This window comes from Calidris pugnax, unplaced genomic scaffold, assembly GCF_001431845.1.
Source record: "Calidris pugnax isolate Ruff unplaced genomic scaffold, ASM143184v1 scaffold18, whole genome shotgun sequence".
Lineage (NCBI taxonomy): Eukaryota > Metazoa > Chordata > Aves > Charadriiformes > Scolopacidae > Calidris > Calidris pugnax.
The window spans coordinates 5,171,448-5,192,033 of record NW_015090812.1 but is presented as its reverse complement, the minus strand read 5'-3'; the positions used below and the strand labels follow the sequence as shown (position 1 = coordinate 5,192,033).

The window sequence follows — 20,586 nt, the reverse complement described above, 5'->3', positions numbered from 1 at the left end:
AAACTGTTAACAAGTTACAGATGTGAATTGTGTGAAGCGACCAAGAGTCAGCCATTTCTACGGTTCAAAATTAACAGGAAGACTTTTTGTTTTGTTTTTAACTTGATAATGATATGACTCATGTATAAGAACAGCTGGCAAGTCAGAGAAGAAGAAGAATGATGAAGAAAGGTGTGCAAAGTAAAGCATCACTGAAGTAATAATAAATCACCGATTAAAGAGAGGAGCTGAAAGTGTTGCTTTAACTTAACAGCAGACACTTCAAAGCACAGTTCTGAGTGTAAAAATCAGCGCAGCCATCTCTTTGCTTCTCAGTATCTACTCTCAATCCAATTTATCCCTTGACTCACCTTACTATCCCCCTTCAACAATGCACTAAGTAAATGTTAGCAGTTTTACACTGTCTACTCATTAATTAAAGATTAAGTGAGAACATGCCCCAGGCCATGGCTGAGCAAGAAACCTTAAATAGCTACTGGACATAGAGAATTTAAATATCATTATCTAGTTTTCATTCATTCCATTAAGATATATATTTTTAAAGCATAATAAATTAATCCCTTTTTATTAACGAAACTTTGAGAAAAATCATGAAGTATTTTGAGTGACTTGAGTCAGCCTCTAATAATCCTCACAACTACTAGCACAAAACACGTGTGAGCGACTGCAGACATAAGCAAACAGTGGAAAAAAAAAAAATAAAAGAGAAAACACCACCTTTCCCTTAAGAAAACCACACTAAAGGCTGTCAGTTAACTTTATTTTTTGTCATCTGTCACACTGCCTTACTGAATTGATTTCCTGTTGCGAATCCTGCAGATGTTGCTGAAGAGGTCCCAGCTGTGCTTTCCCAGTCTCTATGCAATGCTCAAGCTCTGCAGTTTCTTGCTGCAGGCGACTCAGCTCCTCTTGAGCTTTGGTCAGTTCATCTTCGTACGCTGAAATCTTTGATTCCTGGCTTGTTATTTCAGCCTTCAGCATAGCAATCTAAAGCATGAACAAATATTTCAAAGCCAAATAAAAAAAAAACTCCAAAAAACAACAAACAATCCCCGAACACATCCAAATACTATTATTTATGACAGAAAAAGTAAAAACCTCATAGATATTGCAGAGATTATAGATCAGACCTGAATTAAAGGTTAATTCCCTATTGGTCTCAATAAGATCATAGTACTCTAGCTGACCAATGCAGATATTTCCAATACTGAAAATATCATTTTAGACCTTAAAGAAATGCTATAGCTCTATATTAGAAAAAAAATAAATCACATAACCATAAGATGATTGTTTTTTTAAACACTAGGAAATCAGTCCCAGTAATTAGTGCTTCTAGTTACACTTACATTGCATTATAATTTTACATTATTTGTTTGCATTTAATCTTACTTGGGTGCAAGTATATCTCAGTATATTTGCTGACACATTGATAGTAAATTAGGAGGTCAGTGAAATGAGCGACATATTTCTTATTCTCCGTTCAGACACAAAATCTTGACATTCAGGCTGTTTATTTGTTATAGTTTTTTCTCCTGCCCCAATAACTGTAATGCTGCAAAGCTGAGTTCTTCAAAATGAGGCATTTACTCTGTCGAGGGCTTTAGCTACTAGACCTTACCAAATGGGCCTCCTCCACGCATTTCTGCCTGATATCATTAAGTTGCTCTTCCAACTTGGCCTTCTGCTCATCAAGATCATTAAGGATTTCCTGCGCTTCCTGTTTCTGAGCTTGCAGCTTTTGCAGATTACTGCTCTCCCGCTTTACTTCATCTTGTAGATCCTGTAATAAAACAGATTAGCTTCGCATCTCTATCCTCCTAACCACTAAATTCCACAGCATAAACAGCAGTACTAACTCAGATTTCAAAGTATCAACAAATTCTCTTTCAAAAGCTAGTATTTATAGATGTCAGACAAGCAAATGTTCTCAATTTTTAATATATAAGAATAATCAGGTTATTGGCTTTTTCTCTTTTCTTCAGTAAGAAGAACCTCACTGAAATATTAAAGATCATGCATCAACACAGATTAACTGTTTTACTCAAAGGGAGGTTAGGGTTTCATTTCTAATTTAGAAGTTGTCTTTATTCAGGCTGCTACATTGTGTCTCTCCTTATGTTTAAGCAATATGTTTTACAGAGTTCCTGAATAATAGAAATTCTTTATTCTGCTCCTTCCTTCAAAAACATAAGGCCAAAACCAGGAACTTACTTTATCAACATAGTAAAGAACCAAAACAGTGCATTATTAACCCAAATGCAGTCCTTTCTAGAGCCCCCCTGCTTCTGAAAAAAAATTAGTCAAAACCATATTTTTCATGTAAGAAATGCACATTCCATACACCACAATATGATATCTTTCAATTTATGAAGCAGCAGCAAGGATCTTACGTTCTAAGTACATTAAGTAGCATCATTAGTTCATTGCTGAGCAACAGGAAAGGTTGTACTTCAACAAACCGCAGAGATAAAAAAATTGTCAAGAAAAGAATTCAGGAAGAAGAAAGAATCGTCAAAGTCAAGAGGTAGAGATAATACAGGGAGATCAAAAGGGATTAATACAGAAGGAAAAGTGTTAGATGAAAAGAGAAGACTGCAGCCTTTCTAAGAAAATATGGCAACTGAAGGAAGAATCATGAACAACAGTAAAAATCAAATAGAGATTAAAAAGTTAAGGAGGGTAAGAAAACAAGCTGATCTGAATTTCTCATTAGATCATATATTCACATGCTGCTCTAAGCTAAGTTCCTGTTGGCCTTTCTTAGGGGTGGTTTTTTTTTGGAGGCTTTTTTGGTGAGGGAGATAGTTTATCCACGTGTGCTAACACCTCCAGATAATCAGGACAAAAAAGCCAGCTAGAAATAGAAAGGCATATGGTGCAGCAGTCAGATGCTAGGGAAATAGGTAACCCCAGGACAACTGGAAGACTACCTAAAGAAACAGCATCAATGCTTTTATTAAAACAAAACAAAACAAGAAAAAACCCCAAACCCAAAAACATCAAACCAAAACACACTAAAAAAACCCAAATCACATTTGAAGTTCAGTAAAGGGTATATGACTGATGTACAGCAGTCAGACTAGGTGAATTACTGGTTTTACTCGTTATTTCTGAGCTATGAAAGCCAAACCAGCACACACACAAAAAGCTTTCACAGCAGCTACTGACTTGGATAATTGGGACACTCTTCATCCATTCATTTTTAACATCGCTTTGAAAAATCACATATCAGCTGACAGTGCAAGCAATGGGGGAAAATGTAACAGCTTGAAGAGATTTCAGTCTCCTTTCACCAAAAGGAAGAATTCACATACACACAAGTTAAATATAGATCACCTCCACTCTTGCTACTGTTCCTTGAATCCTTATGTCTGTCCTGGGCACAGCAGTAGAGAAGCACAGACCTGACTAAGCCTGATGGTTCCCAGAAGAGAAAGAAGGGAAAAACAGAACAAAAAAAACCCCCAAACCCAAACATGTTTAAATAACCACTCCAAAATTAAAGGTCAAAGTAGATACAATACACAAAACTGAGGCTAATACTCAAAGATACATTTTCATGAAGAAAATCAGGCTTCAATTAAGCTTCAATTTCAAAGAACATCCTCAGCAGAGAAGCAGCACCTTCACATTCAAGCACTGGATGAGATTCCATATGAAAACCAATAACATTTTTGATGTGGCACAAACTGGCATTTTTATGGTAACAGTAATCCTCGTATTAGATTTACGATCATTATAACTCTACGGGCTAATGCACTGCAGGACAAGGAAAGTCTAGAGATGTGTATTTCCACAGATAGATAATGGATTTAATGGCTTGCCAGTCTACACTTCACCAAACAATCCACATTAATCCTGAAACAGCACAAAAAAGTTAAAACCTCCCTTTCTAATGGCTTTGGTGCCCTGCAACATACAAAGAATAGGGAAAATCCAATGCTGACTGGGATACTCAGGAAGAAAATCTTTTTAAGAAAACTTAGACCAACAAGGAGATCCAAAGGCTAGAAGAGAAGGCCAGAAATATTCTGGATTACTTGGAAGGCCACAGTCCCAAAATACCTTTTACTTTTTTCCCCTCCCTTTTCTGTGAAGCAGGCTCTCACGTGCAGCTACATTTTTTCCCCCCAATTGATGTAAAGAGGTAATATGCTTTGTTCAGAAGTTACATGCATTTGTTCTAAATATTTCTTTACAAAGTTTCAGTGTCCCATTGAACAGCAAAACATAGACCTCTTGACTTTATGTCAATAAAATTCTAGAGAACATGCAGTAATTGCTGGGAAAGACAGGACAGTCCCCACTTATTTCAGTCTCAGCAGGGAAACTGGAAAAATACCCCTTAATCTTTGCTAGTAAAGAGCTAATATTTTAACAAACACATTAAAACCCACAAGTACCCTGTGTTTTCCTTCCAGCTCTTTTTCTTCTTTGCTTTTTAGTAGCTATTTACGTAGCATATAACTTATTTTCTAGAAAAAAAATAATAATGTCATTCTTTTCCTCCTCCCATACAAAACAGTTCACTCTATCACAGACCATGGCTGTATTTGAGATTATAATTTGTGTCCATGGAAGTAGTTCTGGTGTCAGAAATCCTGGAGTGTGATGCCATGGAAATCACTTGAGCCAAGGTGGCAGAGAAGAACACACTGATTTTGTACACTGTCTTTAGAAGTGTCACCATTAGGTGTCAGAAATCCTGGAGTGTGATGCCATGGAAATCACTTGAGCCAAGGTGGCAGAGAAGAACACACTGATTTTGTACACTGTCTTTAGAAATGTCACCATTAGAATAAAGCCAGAAGAAAAAGAAAAAAAAAGCATGATGTAAAGATATGCTTAGTCTGTCACTGCTATTGTCTGAAGTTTTAGAAAGTTTCCTGAAACATGCAGGTCCTCCAACATTCAGGAACAAGAAAGGGAGCAGAGATAAAGGGCCACCTGCTTAAATAAACGCTGCAGCCATATCCTATGTGATCCTGCTGGTTCCTCATTTTTCTGACAAGCCAGTAATAGACTGTTCCTTCGCTGCAGACTGACAGAACTCTGCAAATCTATATTTAACAGGGGACAAACAGCTTGTGTGATCACTAAAAGATTAAGGATCTGAGACAGTTGCTTCCAACATTCTTGCTCTAGATATGACTGAATTGATTCTGTGGTGCTGCTGAGTCTCAAACACTAAGCATAGGCAGATGACACTAACACTGTAACATTAAAGGTGAGATTTTTATTTAGCTTTACATACCTTTTGTGCAAAGGCACCAGAGAACTCAACCTTCACAAGAACACACTAACAAAAGCATCCTGTGTGCAAAGCCAGGAATACCCAGAAGGATCTTTAACAGTGTGCAAAGGCAACCTGCAGGGCGGGGAGGGGAAGGACCGCGGCACACATGGACAGAATCACAGCCATGGGCAACTTCTGCATGCATTCCTGCAGCTGCCGAGGCTGGCTGCCATTGTGACTAACAGGCCAGCATCTGATTATCTTCTGGAAGGTCAGACTATTAATTATCATGCAGGCTTTAAGGATATTAAATAGCCAAGCACAAAATTCAAAAGAGTTGTAACACATTGGCTTTTTTTCTGCACAACATAACATAAAACGCAGAAATTTTGCATTATTTCCTCTTAATCAAATAAATATTATTTGAAATAACAAAGCTTCCTAAAATAAATGTTAATGATCAGATATCACACTGAAGTTTTTTCTTAGAGCAACAACTCCAGCTGCTTTTGCAGCTTAAAATTTAATTGAAATATTGCTTTGCAGCATTTAATCCAGGGCTTGGCTAGACTGTTAGCACCCTACACACTGATGCTGACTGTGTAATTTTTATTCCCTGGTCAACAATTGTAAAATTTAAATTTTCCATCCAATGTCAGCCTTTTAAATAAAAATCAAACAGATTATTTTAAAAATTCACTTATGTTAGGCAAAATTAACTTGAGGCAACATTCCTCCCAGGCTGGTAATTACTGCGACTCTTAAGAAGCAGACCGATATACAAACCCTTTTAATTCAGCCACTTAAGGTTATTAATTTGCAGTGCTATAGAGCCTTTAGTTTAAATTATACATTAAATAGCCCTGCTAAAAATCAAACAAAAAAAGAAACCTATTCTTTTGTAATATTTTTTCATTTAAAACTCCACGCAGGCTAAATATCCCAGGAGCTCACACATTTATATAAATATACACATCTACACCAACCCACATTCATATAGGAAATACACTTCAAAGTACATTCTTTTTCTTAGCCACCAATTTTTTTTCTTTTTGTAGTGATGATCACATCACCAAATAAGTGATGTGATTTAAAGACTCGGTAATCCCACTGCCATTAAAGCACCACATGGTGCAATATCAGGTGTCTGAACAATAATTCTGTGTCTTATTTACCTGGACCTCACTTGTCCTCTGCTTGATGGTATCTTCTTTCTCCTTCAGGTCTTGCTCTACATTATTCTTTTCCCTAGAAGACCAGCAAACAATGCAAGAATACTTCAGAACATCAGCTACAGCAGGTACAGTTATCCAGCCCCCTAAGCCTGTATCTCTCTTTAAATACATAGTGAAACATTAAACACGGAAGATGGAAGGGATTTCTGCTTTCCAAATTATTTACAAGACGGAAGCCCACATAAGTGTTCTGCATAAAAAAAGCCCGTCTTTTCACCCAACTGCACTTCAGTGATAAGAATGGCTCAAAAATGGAAGGGGGCGGGAGGGAGAAATCAATGAAATACTGTCTCCAGTGATCTCACTGTTGCTATGGAGCACTTGTCTAATGAAAACTGCTGGGGAAAGTGGGAGGGATTGCATCAGATTCCATCTATTAACCCCTGCAAACACAGTAATTCCTATGCTAAGAGCAGGTAGAAAACATTTCCAGCAGGCCAGTCTAGCTGATTAATTAACTTTGCCTATCAGATTTTAGATGTATCTGTGGGTGAGCTCGGTCACAAGAATACAGCTTTGCTTGCTGTAGTCACTGTCTGCTCAGAGACACCACACGGAGCTATTTGCTGTGTCATATCAAGTCTGTCTCTACAGACATTTATTCAAGTTTAAAAGCGACTACTGTTGACAGGGGAATTATCATCAATAAATTCTTGGCAGTCAGACGTAACAATAGCTTTAAGAAAGGAAAAAAAAAAACCCTACACAAGTCTGAAGTGTTACTGTGTTAAAAATATCGTAAGAGCATTTCTCTCTAGAGAGTACATGGAATCTTTTCTCCTTTCACAGATGCAGAAGGGTATTAAGCTTTACAGTTTTAACACTGTCTTCTATATACATGTATTTACTTTCATAAAGATTGTTAATACATTAGCACATGCATTAGAAGTTAGAATTTGAACAATGATATACCTAACATTTCCAAATTAAATGTAGTGAAAAGCTATCAAATTATATTATTAATACATACTGAAATTAAGGTAACTTCATATTTTAATAGCAGCAGATTGGTAATCAATCTAAAGCTATTAATCTTATTGTTTACTCTTATCTAATAGAGAAGAAAGCATTTCTGTCTCCAAAGTAAAGCAGGTCTACTGTAAGCTCTCTTTACTCAAGCTGAGGAATACTTGTTTATTGCTAAAACCATGTACAACAGAAAATAAAAACATCCAGATATCACAGATCTTACACAAACATTTGCTCTGAAAAATAATTACTACAGATTATGTTGTGCTATTATTTATCTCAGTATCTCATTAAAGACCAACTTGCTGGATGTGCCCAAAGGGAAGGTTTACACGGAAGGAAAAGGAAATCTATGGAAAGAAGGACTTTGAGAAACAAGGCCTATTGGTTGTTTTTTTTAAGTGTGAACCTTCAAGATCATAAAATCTTTACCATTTTCATCAAAGCTACAGCACACTCCTCTGGCTCAATAAACTACTATTTGTAGTGTAGTTGTACTTCGATATTTAAAGCACTACAACACAGGGTTGAAACAAGTTCTGTTGATTTTGCCTTCTGTAGCTTCCCCTGAACAAAGGATCTCAATTTCAGTCAGGCATTTCCACAGATCTAAATACAAGTCAGGCTGAAAAATACCTTCAAGCCCTCAGACACACATCAAGCACAGCAAACATTCAGGCACATTATTCCTGATTGAAGATAAAAGAGAATAATTGACTAGGTAAACAAATACTTATTTTCCCTGCTTAGGTATAAAAACTGAGCAGGAAAGAGAAATGCAGGCAGGTATATAAGCTTTAAATGTACAGCCTTTTCACACTGATGTCTCTGATGTGTCTAAGAGACTGTCAGAAATGAAGAATGCTTTCCTTTTATTCCACCAGAAGCCAGGTACCTAAACTCTGCAATCTGGGCTACACTAAGCAAGCAACAGGATACAATACCCACCCCCAAGCAGCTCACACCAGCCAAATCGCAACACAAACAATGAATTGGAAAAAAATCAAGTGAAAGAAGTATTGTCAGGCAGAACAAGAAAAGCTTAGGAAGCAGTCTCAGGCAAAGGAAAACAAGCTGAGTGTATGTAGTCTACACATAACACATCCCCTCCTCCCCCACAGTAATGTGTCTTTGTTTCAAAAAAAAGACAACACAGACCTACTTAATTCACTAATTCTTCTGAAAGCCTCCATTTCTTTTACAAACTATCTGGTATGCCCCTGTAGGAATGCTCAGCAACTGAAAGAACCAAGAAAACAAGTAACAATATTGATTTATTGGTTATGACAGATTTCCTGGATCATAAAATGCCTTACCACATCAGCACTTGGAAAAAATTTAAAAAGAACAACCCAAAATCAACTGTGGTGTTGCCAACAAAAGACACTTGTAACCAACTCAAGTCCATTTATGAAAGCAATACAATTCCCCTATGCATTTTAAGAGTAGTCAGGTTAGGAGAACCTCATATCAAATAAATTAAAAGCAATGACTTTTAAAAAGCTCCAAACTAATAGACGGTTTCTCTAATGCAGGTACGTAATGATTTACAATCGAATGACCTTAGTAAATCCAGAAGTTTTATACTAATTTGTGAATGGAGTAATGTATAAATGGGAGCCAGCATATTGCACATATTTGTGATAGCTGACAACCAAGGAATCCCCATGTGAGTAGAGGCATTCAAGACAAAAATGAAATAACCCTGGCCAGGCTACTTGATGGCCAACACTTAAAACTATCTTAGTTACAAAATCAAAAAACTCATAATTCTTTTCCATAATAAGTGTCAAATGACTATTCACAGAGCTGGTAACATTATCTACACTCACAGCTGCCAAACATTTCTTATTTTCACATACATTTGTAATTTTGGGAATACCTAGTATAATAGTACTTCAGTTTAGCAATGTTAAAAGAAAAACATCTAGGGTTTGCCCAGTTTCTTCCCTCCTTTGTTCCCCCCAACCTTTTCAGCTGCAACAGCTCAGTAACTTCCAAACCAGAGGTTAGAAGAAATAATGTAGCCTACATTAAAATTTATACCATCACTTTGCTAAGAAGCTGTAGATCTCTAAACTTTGAAACAAAGGCTTGATGCAAGTGTATGGCAGGGAAAGGTTGCTCTGTTTTGTCTGGGGTCATTTTGCAGTCTCCTTACTTTTGAGAGACCAATTTACCAGCTTTATGGTCCTTTTTTAACCTGATTTATATTCAAGACAATGTAACTGTTGCTGTCCAACATATGTGAAGGATGGCACCTCTGGTGAGATATATTAAGGTAAGCTCAAGTATTTAACACGCTTAGAGATATTGCTAAAGCCCAAAGAAATTCACAAAATCAGAGGATGGTTTGGGTCAGAAGGGACCTGTAAAGATCATCTAAGTCCACCCTCCCTGCCCTGGGCAGGGACATCTTCCCCAATTCTACTCATTTGTGGGCCATAGTTAGCTTTGAATGCATGAAAGCAAAGCAGGGTTTGCCGGGGAAGAAAAAGGTTTTGTGGCTCAAAAAAGAATATTAAGAACATCTGGTCTAGCCTCCCACAATGCTGATCAAAAAAGCTTCAAATAGCTTTCTAAAAATATAGTGCAACTGAAACAGAACTTACAGGCAGCAGAGCTGACAGGCTCAAAATGATGCAGATTCCACAACGTCCCTAGGCAAATCATCCCCCCTACCAGAGGGGAATTATCCTCCCTAATAAGTGTTCTGCATTTTACTCTTCATCTGATCCTCAAACTCCATCTTCCTGACACTGTTCTTATTGAATTAGATTAAAAGGCTATTTGCTACCAGAAATCTTTCCCACATAAACTGTTGAGGGACAAACACACCACCTCTATATTCTCAGCTCAACCTCTGTTTTCCAGACACTGTCATTCTTTTGAGGCATTTCCTCTCTTGCCTCCCCCCCCCCCCCCTTTTCTTTTTTTTTTAAGGGCACTTCAAAAATATATTCAGTTTCTGTTACTGGGTCTCAGAAATGCAGCTCTTACGGATACTTCCGAATGGAATCATGGACTAGAATTATTACCTATTGAGTTTAACAGCTGAACAATGTATCTTGTTTAATAATGAACAAAACCAACTTAAGTTTAAATTACATTTTTATACGATAACTATCAAGACTGAAATTGTACTTCATCACTTCTAACAGAAATATGGATTTGCTAAAGATGAAAAGTCTCCTACATTTCCCACAAAGATTAATCTGTTGCCTAGCATTGCCACCTGTGCTTAGGGAAGGTAACATTTACTCTGCTACCAAAATAACTCTTCTGCAGCGGCTAAAGGATTTCCAAGTAATAAAAAAATTAATTTTATTGAAAAAAAGAAAAAAGAAAAAAAATTACTTAAGCCACAACTGGTGTTATGACATTGACAGTCATTCTCTTACTATTATATTTCAGTCTGACAATACAGGCTTAAGCCTCTGATTGTTAATCCGGTACCGTTCTGAACCCCTAAATCATATCTGAAAGTCGATTTCCCCTTTCTAAAAAATACATACATACTAGTAGGAGCCCCTACCATATCTTCAACCATCTAATATCATTCAAATGTTTCTTGAATAATTGTCCAAGTATATTTGCCACCGAAGAAATGGAAGCAACGACTTTCCAAAGGCCATAGTTCCTTCAAATCTCACAGCTAGAAAAGGCAACATGACGTAAACAGACTGGCCTGCATGTTGGGCTCCAAGCCCACCTACTGAAAACCAACTTCATCTAAAAATTCATGCTAGGGAACAACTTATTTCCCTCCAAGATACAACCTGCAAATACACACGGTTGTAAATCATATTTCAGGTTAATAAATGTGAGAGTCCAAAATTGGAATTAATACAACCTAAAGAACAACAGAGGAAGGCAGAACAGAGCGAAGTGAGGAGGCAGTGGGAGTAATAAGAGGGAGAATAAGCAGTTGAAGTGAAAAAACATTGATGTATTTAGGAAACAGACTGTGCTTTGACACATTGCCAAATTAAATCATTCCTGCAAGTGACATGAATAATACAGGCAGATTTCATCATGACAAATCACCCTCACTTATAAAATAGTAGCAGTAACTGTTCTTAACAGAATTTTCTGTAGATTTATGATAGTACCAAAAAAAATAACTGAAGAAAAATATCTGCTGTGTCTTTAGAGTACAATGACCATAAAACATATATGAACTTGATTTTCTTAGTCACTTGAAGTCACCCCCTCAATTACCTTAGAAATAATTAATTGAACCCAAGGGTCTGCACATCCCAAATTACAACAATTTTTCTAAGTGCAACAGTTTATTTTACCAAATAGAAGAGAAGCACGTCCATCTTTACCACCATCAGAACCCTAGCAGAGGTCTATATAAGAAGTGCCCTCTCCCCACTGTCTACCCTACATACTTCTTGATCTTTCCTATCTCACTTCCTTACTGTCACTAGAAAAAAATCCTTAGAATTCCTTCTACAAATCAAAGGCAACTAATATCAATTTATATCATGGTTCCAGCATCCTGAAGATCTGCTCCATTCTCATTTGCCAATAAAGACGCGTAAGAGAGAGTATTTCCATCTCAGGGTGCTAAGATAGGCAGTGCCCTGAAACATATGCAGAGGACACGATGGACAGACCTTTTGCAGTCTTGCTGTTATTAAATGTGCTCATCTAGGTGTTAAACAGCATTACAGACATTTACAGACCTGCTAACCATTTATTTTAGCAAAGCAGACTACCGTCACCTGGTTTTTTCTTAGGCATTAAATTGTTTTTAAAAAAAAACAATAAATAGCACAACTGAATCTAAGGCAATTATGACTATTCCTCCTTTACCTACCTCTGCAGGTCTACTATTTCATTGTTTAATGTATCGAGTTCCTTAATTGCAGAAAAGTCCGCTACCGAGTTCGGTCCTTGAGTACTCTGAAAGATAAAAATAAGCACTGTTAGTTTGTAGTTTTTTGCTGTCCAACAACTATATCCACTTTACATTTTGTGACAGCATGAGCTGTCCTCTTGTAACAACTGCTGGTAGCATTGTATTTCAAATCTTCAATCTTAAAAAACCCAATAGTCCAGATGCAATATTAACAAAACACAACATACATCCAATGCATCTATTAATTCAGAGTGTGACTCCTGTACACTTTTGAAGACATCTTCAGGACCAAGCACAGGGCCATCTGATCATACCAAAAGATAATCTAGCTCTAAAATGAGATCTAACTTACAGTTAACCTTTAGCTGGCTTCCTAGCATTCACTTAAGAGTGGTTTGGTTTGTTTACTACATTTGTATTTCTTCACCTTGGTGATCCTCCTGTTGCAGAGTACAGACACTATCTGCAATGCTTTAGGCGATACTGAGGTAGTTTAACAGGAACCTCCAGAGTACTGAAGGAAACTTTGATAATACAAAGCCATACGTGAGTTACATCCATGACTTCCCATTTATTTCATGTCTTATTAAAAAGACATCTCTAATACAAATTATTTCTGTTTCAAAAAAGTACACAGAAATGACTAGAAAACAAATGCTGAAGACAAATTAGCAAACACTGTAATTGTTCTACTGTGCCTTATCACAACCATCAACACGTTTAGAAAGCTACAGTCACTGTAACTACTTTCTATAATTACAACAGGTCCTTCAAGTCATCCAGGACAAACACAAAGTTCAGAGAAAAAGTACATGCATAGAATTAAAAAAGGCAAGTGATACTCCCAAAATAACACAAGAGTCTTTAAATGCTAAAGATAAATCAAGATGCTATTAACTACGTGTTTATTCAAGCTCATACTCTGGGAAAAAAACCAAAACAAACCAGGAGCCATGAGAAGACCTAAACAGTAAATCTGAGCACACTGTGGCAGAGAATATTATTAAGCAGCACTACAGATTATTGATGCATATTTTGCTAGAATAAATGGCCTAAATTGAGAATAAAAACCACACCCACACAGCTACCCTTAAACTGGTTAGCGTACAGCTTCTCAAATGGGCAAAACAGCTATGAGGTTCAATCTGGTTCTAAAGGAATTACACAGGAATTTTGTGGAGCTGCTCATGATGGTCCCATGAGAAAGTTTTTATTTCTCCTAGGAAGGGGACAGAAGGAAAACATGGAGCTAATAAGCTACAAGAACAAATTCTTTCCAAGCTTCTTTCTCTCATCAGTTAAAGAAATTCTACACGCTAACGCCAGCATCAAACTTGAACAAAATATAGTTCAATCTTATTATCAATTGTTCAGAACTCGTGAGGAGAAACAACATAAAAGCCAATATTTTTAGTTTCAATATACAAGTTAAAGACAAAAGTTAGAACTATTTGCTGCTATTTACAACACTGCAACGTGCATGCAAACACCACTTCAAGTTTTTAAACTCAAAATTGTAATAAAAGTAAATTCCTGTCAAAATTCTTCAAGAGGAACTTGCATGTAAGTTTAAGTTTCATGGCTGGTAACGCAAGTGCCATTCAGTGACTACAAAGAGCTCTGGGTAAGGAAACACAGCAACAAATACTAGGCTGCTGCTGCCTCACGTTCATGGGGTCTGCATTCAAGGCTCAAAATTAAAATAAGGGTTACACTACTGTGGTAATAACACTCTGTAAGGAAACCAAGCATTAGGTAACAGCAACATACATACATACACGTTCTGAATGTCTACCAAGAAGGACACAAGTTCACTTTACCTACTTTAAAATCATAATGATTACACTTCTTGATATTTCTACTACTGCCTTTACATTGGTCAATTCAGAAGATGAAGTCTATGTTTTGGGTTGGGTTTTTTTTGTTTGTTTCTTACAACGTAAGCCACGCCACCTCAAGAAAACCAGCAAAAAGCCAATTTCTGCTTACTGCTCTTGTCCTTTGGATTGAATGCTTGAGCAATAATCTTGGCCAAACAGGTTCTCTCGTATCAACAAGACAACATCTCTTTCGAAAAAGCTCAAAATGAGCTGAAGGTTCAGGACAATCTAGTGCAACAAATTCTTGGTAGGGATTTACAGAACTAACTAAAAGTTAACTTACTTTCTTTCACAACATTTTTACTCTTATTGCTTATGTTAATAATGAAAAAAAAAAAAAAAAATCACACTGATGTCTCTGGGAGTTCTATAAAAACACTTTATACACATAGAACAGCAGTAACACCACCAATCCCACCTAATGTGTTCTGATGAATACATTTTCTGCAGTTTAAGCAGTAAAACCATGGTTAATACTCCTAATGACATCAATTGTCATATTGGGTTACTACTACCAGGCCATGTCACCACTTCCCCAGCAACTGCAAGGACAAGACATTGCATTTTCTCTTTTAAGTTTAAGCAGCACTAACAGGTAACAGCCACAGAGGTCTGGATTCAAGGAAGAACCTTGGGGTTCTTCTAGATGAACAACACTGGAAATCAGCAGTAAGTCAAAACTGTGAGACTCAGGGAAGTGCTGTGATATTTCAATGATTATGTAAGTCTTAGAAGGATGTTCATTATTAAACTAACAGACAGTAAATATTAGAAAAGCAAAGATTCTCTAACCTTGAGAAAGCAGAGTTAACAAACTGACAGAATAATAAGGATGAAAAGCAGAGTGGTGCAGAATGGAAAAAACAGTCCAAACTAGAAAAGAGACATAGAAAGGAAAGCAAACATACAAAAAAAGATTAGTAGAGTTGCAAATAAAGCCATTACTTTTTAAGAACAGAATGTAAAAAGAAATTAGATATCAGTTACAGAAACTCAAAAGCAGTGCCAAATTTTGAGTTTCATTTTTTCAGGTGCAAATTTTTCATTCTGTTTAAGAAAATTGTAGAATTAGGTCAATGTTTTGCACAACCAAGAAAAGGTAACCCACATCAGACTTCATGATGCGTAAAACAAGTAAGGATTTGTGATGAGCTCTACCATCCTGGCAAATAGAACTTGAACTGCTGCAGTATAGTCTACTGCTGGATAAAGATAGACGGCAATCAACAGACTATGAAGACATTTAAACTATCTGTGAAGTATAAAATGGAAGACCACTTTTAAAACCTTAAATATATAATTCTGAACTTTATTCAGTTCACATTGTTTCCAGACTTCTTAAAAATGAAATGTAAAAAAAGGTAACTGTGAACACATCAGGAGAAAAACATTGAACTTGTGCACATTATTTCAAGTGCAAACTAAAATTTCTTCAAACAGCCAGTAAAAGGATTATTCTTTCAAAATAGGAAAGAATGCTTTCTCAACATAAGATCTCTCTGCTTGGTTGGCAGGCATAATAAATGACAGCTTCATTTTGAAACATGAATGGAACAATACTTGTCAATTCTTTGCACTTAAGACTTGTTTTCTTCCTGATACTATGATAAATTTAAGGTATGCCAGTACTTCAGGTGTTTCTTGCATAGCCTTTGAAACTATCGTTCTTTCTTTGAGTTTTACACCAAAAATGCCAAATACATCCTTACCTTCTGTAGACTGACACCCCTGTCTGAAGGTGGAATCATCTCTGGAGTCAGAGCCTGAGGTGGATCAATGCCCTTTGTTAACTTCTGATTAATTAAATAGAAAGCCAAAGCAAACTGTTCCTTTGAAAGCTTTCCGCAGTCCTTTGTGTCACAGAGAGCCCTGCACAGAGATGCATGTGAAATAAATCAAACCCTCAGTTCTGCAAGTACAATCCTGTTTATTATACTTGCTGTCGTTTAAAAACGTGAAAATTCCTAGTGTATATCTCCTCTTCTAAAAAAATGCAATATAGAAGTAAGGCACAATAATAAATACAAAACATTACTCAAACATACACAACCACTTTCTCTTTGCATAGAATCATACAATTGTCTAGGTTGGAAGGGACCTTTAAGATCATCTAGTCCAACCATCAAGGTTGCATGCCAAGGTCCACAGCTCTGTTACAGTAAGTTCTGGTGAAAGGCAGAATCAGGGCTATGAGTCACTAACACCACCTGAGCATCTGTAACTGAAGTTCCTTCTATATTAAAGAACTTTTCACAGCCAACACAAGTTTATCTGATTTCCCAAGGTAGAGCTTGTGTCAATCATACCTTGGCAGGGGGAGCAGGGGAGGGAAGTTTTTCCTACTAGAGTGCCCCACAATAGCTTACAGTAGGGAAAGAATTAAAAGAGCAGTGGGTGTCACTACTAGCTCTAATAAAAGACAAATTTAAGTTGTAGAGTGAGATGGGCCATAAGTCTTGCAAGCTCAGAATTTTATACAGATCATTCCCTTTACCAGTATATGGATAGTATCAGTGTTTAGATACACAGCAACACTATGATGTCCTAAAAACAGGGGTTTAGCTGAAGGGCAGTATTTGTTTCTAACAATCTGTGTTCAGGTGCTGTAACTGTCCCCCTAGATCTACATAGCATAAGCCTGTTTTCTCCCATTTCTGACCAAAAGTAGAAACAAATAAATTAGCAGTGCTTGTACAGAGGCCGTGCTATTCTGTACCAAAACCAGCTTTCACTTTCCAGAAACCTCAACATAACACTTTTCATTAAAAGAGGTAGGAAGGAGCGAGAACCATGCCACCATCTAAACAGCTGTCATGAAAAAACCCCTACCAGATATGTGCAAGGAGAGCAGAAGGCAGTCCTGTCTTCAAGAATAGTTCTCTGGCTTCCACACCTGACACAAATCCATCCATGTCCTTGTCAGTTTTCACAAAGATCTCATCGTACTTAATTTTGTCTGCAGGTGACACAACCCACTGAAGAGGTGGTGGGGATAGAAGGGAAGGAAAAATAAAACAACAAAACCCACAATGCTAAGATATAGGTAGTTCTGTTTTCAGGTAGTTACTTTCAGAGTTACATAATTCAAGGACTACAGCACAGATTTATATACAGAGATACAGGTGCCTGGCACAGTCCTGCTCTACCAATTTTATTCCTCTTTACACAGCTGAAGAGCTTCAGCCAGAGAGACTGAAGAACTGCTCAAGTTCAGACTGTTAATAGTTGTCATGTTCTAAATGTTCTAAATTGCAGAATTTACCTCTGATCAAGGTAAAGATGGGAATTAGAGACACTTATCTTACTTCAGCAATTTTTCCATTAAGCAACTGTGAAGACGTTTGGGGGTTTTTTTGAGTGAAAATGGCTTCAGGTGCATGCTTATGAACGCTAATTAATTTCAGCATACAAGGGCACTTAACAGCTGAGTCCCAAATGATGCTGTACACAAAACAGACACTGGAGCACTCATCCAGAATGGCACTGCTTTGTAATACAAACAGCAAGATGTACCATCAGTCAAGTAAATTGCCAGATGAAAACCTTGGCACCTCCAGAATAAAGGAGCCTGTTTCTTACTGATGACTCAAATATGGGTACTCAAGTGCCCAGGCAGGATCTCCTGCATTAAGTACTACAGTTCTCATCTTAGATCCCCTTCTCAATTTTTTTTCTTGCTTTGAATTGAACAAATAAGTTATAATCTACTTGGAAAGATATTTTTCTGGATTCTAAAATGACTAGGATTAAATAAGATGATTGGGGTGGATGGGAGACATCAAGCTTCTTAAGAATCACATTTGGAACAAATGCCAAATCTTGTGTGTTTAGCTGGATATGCCAGACCTTTTGTCTCCTTTTCCCATTGCTTGCATTTATCTCTTTGATTTCCATTAATGTCTTCTTCAAATTGCATGCGTGTGCACACATACAACTCCTCAAATCCACCAGGGCAAGAAGGAAACTAAAAACCTGTATCAAGATTCCTCATACAGGCAGTCTCCAAAGCACAGCATTAAGAGCAGAGATCCTCTAACCCCAAGTAACTTCAGAATTATACCTGTGTTAATGGTGTTTTGGCAGCTAAAATGCCTACAGGTGGCAAGGACTGATGAGAGTCTTTGGTAGATGTTGAAGATGGAATTAATGGCATTGCTCCTGGAACACTAACAGGTTTTCTCTTGGATGGTGGCACCAAAGCTGCAGGCAAGGACATTGGCACTGGTTCTTTCTCCAAAGCACAGTACACCAAAAACATGGCCTGAACAAGAAAACAAGGTGTGTGGATGTAAATATGTAAGAAATAAATATACATATAAGTTAAATAATTATTTAAGAAATAAGTTTGTAGCACTTTTTCATTACATTTCTCTTTTATAAGCCCCCTTACCTGAACTGCAGCTTATCACTACTACTTTTGAGGTTCAGTGCTTAGCAAGTGAAGCTCAGTATCTTTTAGAACATTAAAGTCATTCTCCTAATTATTACCACTTGTGGAATTTTATTTGAAAGAATACTTCAAACACTTAGCAAATACATTACAATAATTTTTCCAGGAATCTCTCCACTTAGCGACTATTCTTTTGTTGTAGCTGTACATTTTAATAATTTTATGACTGTTGTTCAAGACACAGAGCTACATCTTAAAGAAGGTTTATATTGCTTTACAAATTAATAATTTAATTTATCTCAAACATTTCCCTAGTGAATATCAATCCTCTGATCTCAAAGCTAAAAGTCTGAAGAATTACTGTATTTGATTTCTGGTGTTTATGCTGTAACAGTTAACTACAAGGGTCTTAAAGGAATTGGTTTCAAAAGACACTGAAGCTTATAGGTGCCTGAAGATGACTAGAAAATATTCAAGGAAGCAATTTTTACACTTTTATCCTTTATAAAAAATACACGTGACAGCAGAAAAAGGTAAACACATCATATTTATATTATGGAAAAACAATGTAAGGTTTTAGCATTGTTCTTAACATCAATTCTTGACAATTAAACAGGTATTTTTAAATTTTGATTCTGAAATGATGAGCAAAAGTTTATTTTCTAGAAGTTGGCTTTAGTCCCACCTGAGGGCAGAACTTTTTCAAGATTTTTCAACACTACTTTTTCAAGATTCTTGCAACACAGAATGTAGTTAAGATATCTTCTTAGCTTTTCCAAGCGTTTTACGATAGTTTTGCTATTTCTCTACATAAAATGAAACCCTCTCCTCTAGAGTGAATGCATAATTCCTTCATCTCCAATTCACTTACATGCAAAAACAAGCTGAAAGTTTTGAGGAAAATTTGACGCATGGTTACTGTCACATTCAAGACTTAGAGTCTTCGAAAGCAGACGCATGGTTACTGTCACATTCAAGACTTACAGAGTCTTCAAAAGCTCTCTCTTCTCACTTGCCATCTCTTGGGGGAAGTCAAATTTATTTACTGTTTCTTACATTATTTCATCAGTCCTAGCATTAATAGTATTAAAATTCTAACTTGCTACAATCTTTTGACAAATTGAAACATTAATTCCTTTGAAATCAAAGGTATCTTGAGGCATTCAAGTACTATAAACACTGAAGGTTAAGGTAAAACTCATTCAGTGATAATCCTCAGGTATAAGCTTTTAATGGTCCATTTAGCCCACAAAAGAAAGTTACTGCTCTGAGAGACATCCAATAAACTGACAGGAACATTAACTAGTATTAAAACTTGATTAAGGTCTCTGAATAAAGGCAATAAATGAACAACACAAAGAGATTAATTTTGTATTAATTTTTGACTATTTCAAACCTCTGCCATTAGGCTTTCAAAATCCCAAGTGGCAGAAGATACTTACGACTGCAAACTCATCTCGATCCAACATTCCATCCCGGTCAATATCACTCAATTCCCACACCTGCCAATAAAAAAGCAGAATATAGGGATATTTGCCTAAACTGCAGCAGCTTCTGTTTAAAAACTCATTAAAAACAAACGTGAGAACAGCCTCCCTCCACCATATCCCAGGTTCTATTAAGATTAACAGCATTAGTTTTCAGTGAGCAACATATATTCATATAAACCATACAGAAGAAGAGATATTCTTAAGTTGAAGACAGAGCAAATTAATGCCACCCTGCCCTAAACCAAGTGTTAAAGAGTACACACAACTCACACATCGTGTTAAGAGTCAATCTACCAAAATAGCAAAGGAATGTTTTTTTTTCAACTCACACATCGTGTTAAGAGTCAATCTATCAAAATAGCAAAAGAATGGGGTTTTTTTTTCGTTTTTGGCTTCTTTTTAACACTTTAGGAATTACACATTTTTTTGGCTTCTTTTTAACACTTTAGGAATTGCACATGTGGCCACTCCATTAGACAGTATTTAACAGTTAGGTTTATTACTACAAATCTGCAA

General features: G+C 36.7%; 1 protein-coding gene across 5 annotated transcripts in view; it reads right to left on the bottom strand.

Annotated features, from left to right (window-relative positions):
- EPS15 (epidermal growth factor receptor pathway substrate 15) overlaps positions 1-20,586 on the bottom strand; it is a 52,346-nt gene that overhangs the window by 16,385 nt on the left and 15,375 nt on the right. For all 5 annotated transcript variants that reach the window (XM_014939334.1, XM_014939338.1, XM_014939335.1 and 2 more), the window contains exons 8-15: positions 20,023-20,082; positions 18,251-18,451; positions 17,020-17,165; positions 15,900-16,059; positions 12,269-12,354; positions 6,412-6,484; positions 1,619-1,780; positions 790-987 (exon numbers count right to left, since the gene is read on the bottom strand). In XM_014939334.1, coding sequence (XP_014794820.1) covers positions 790-987; positions 1,619-1,780; positions 6,412-6,484; positions 12,269-12,354; positions 15,900-16,059; positions 17,020-17,165; positions 18,251-18,451; positions 20,023-20,082 — 1,086 coding nt within the window. The remainder of the gene's footprint in view (positions 1-789; positions 988-1,618; positions 1,781-6,411; positions 6,485-12,268; positions 12,355-15,899; positions 16,060-17,019; positions 17,166-18,250; positions 18,452-20,022; positions 20,083-20,586) is intronic.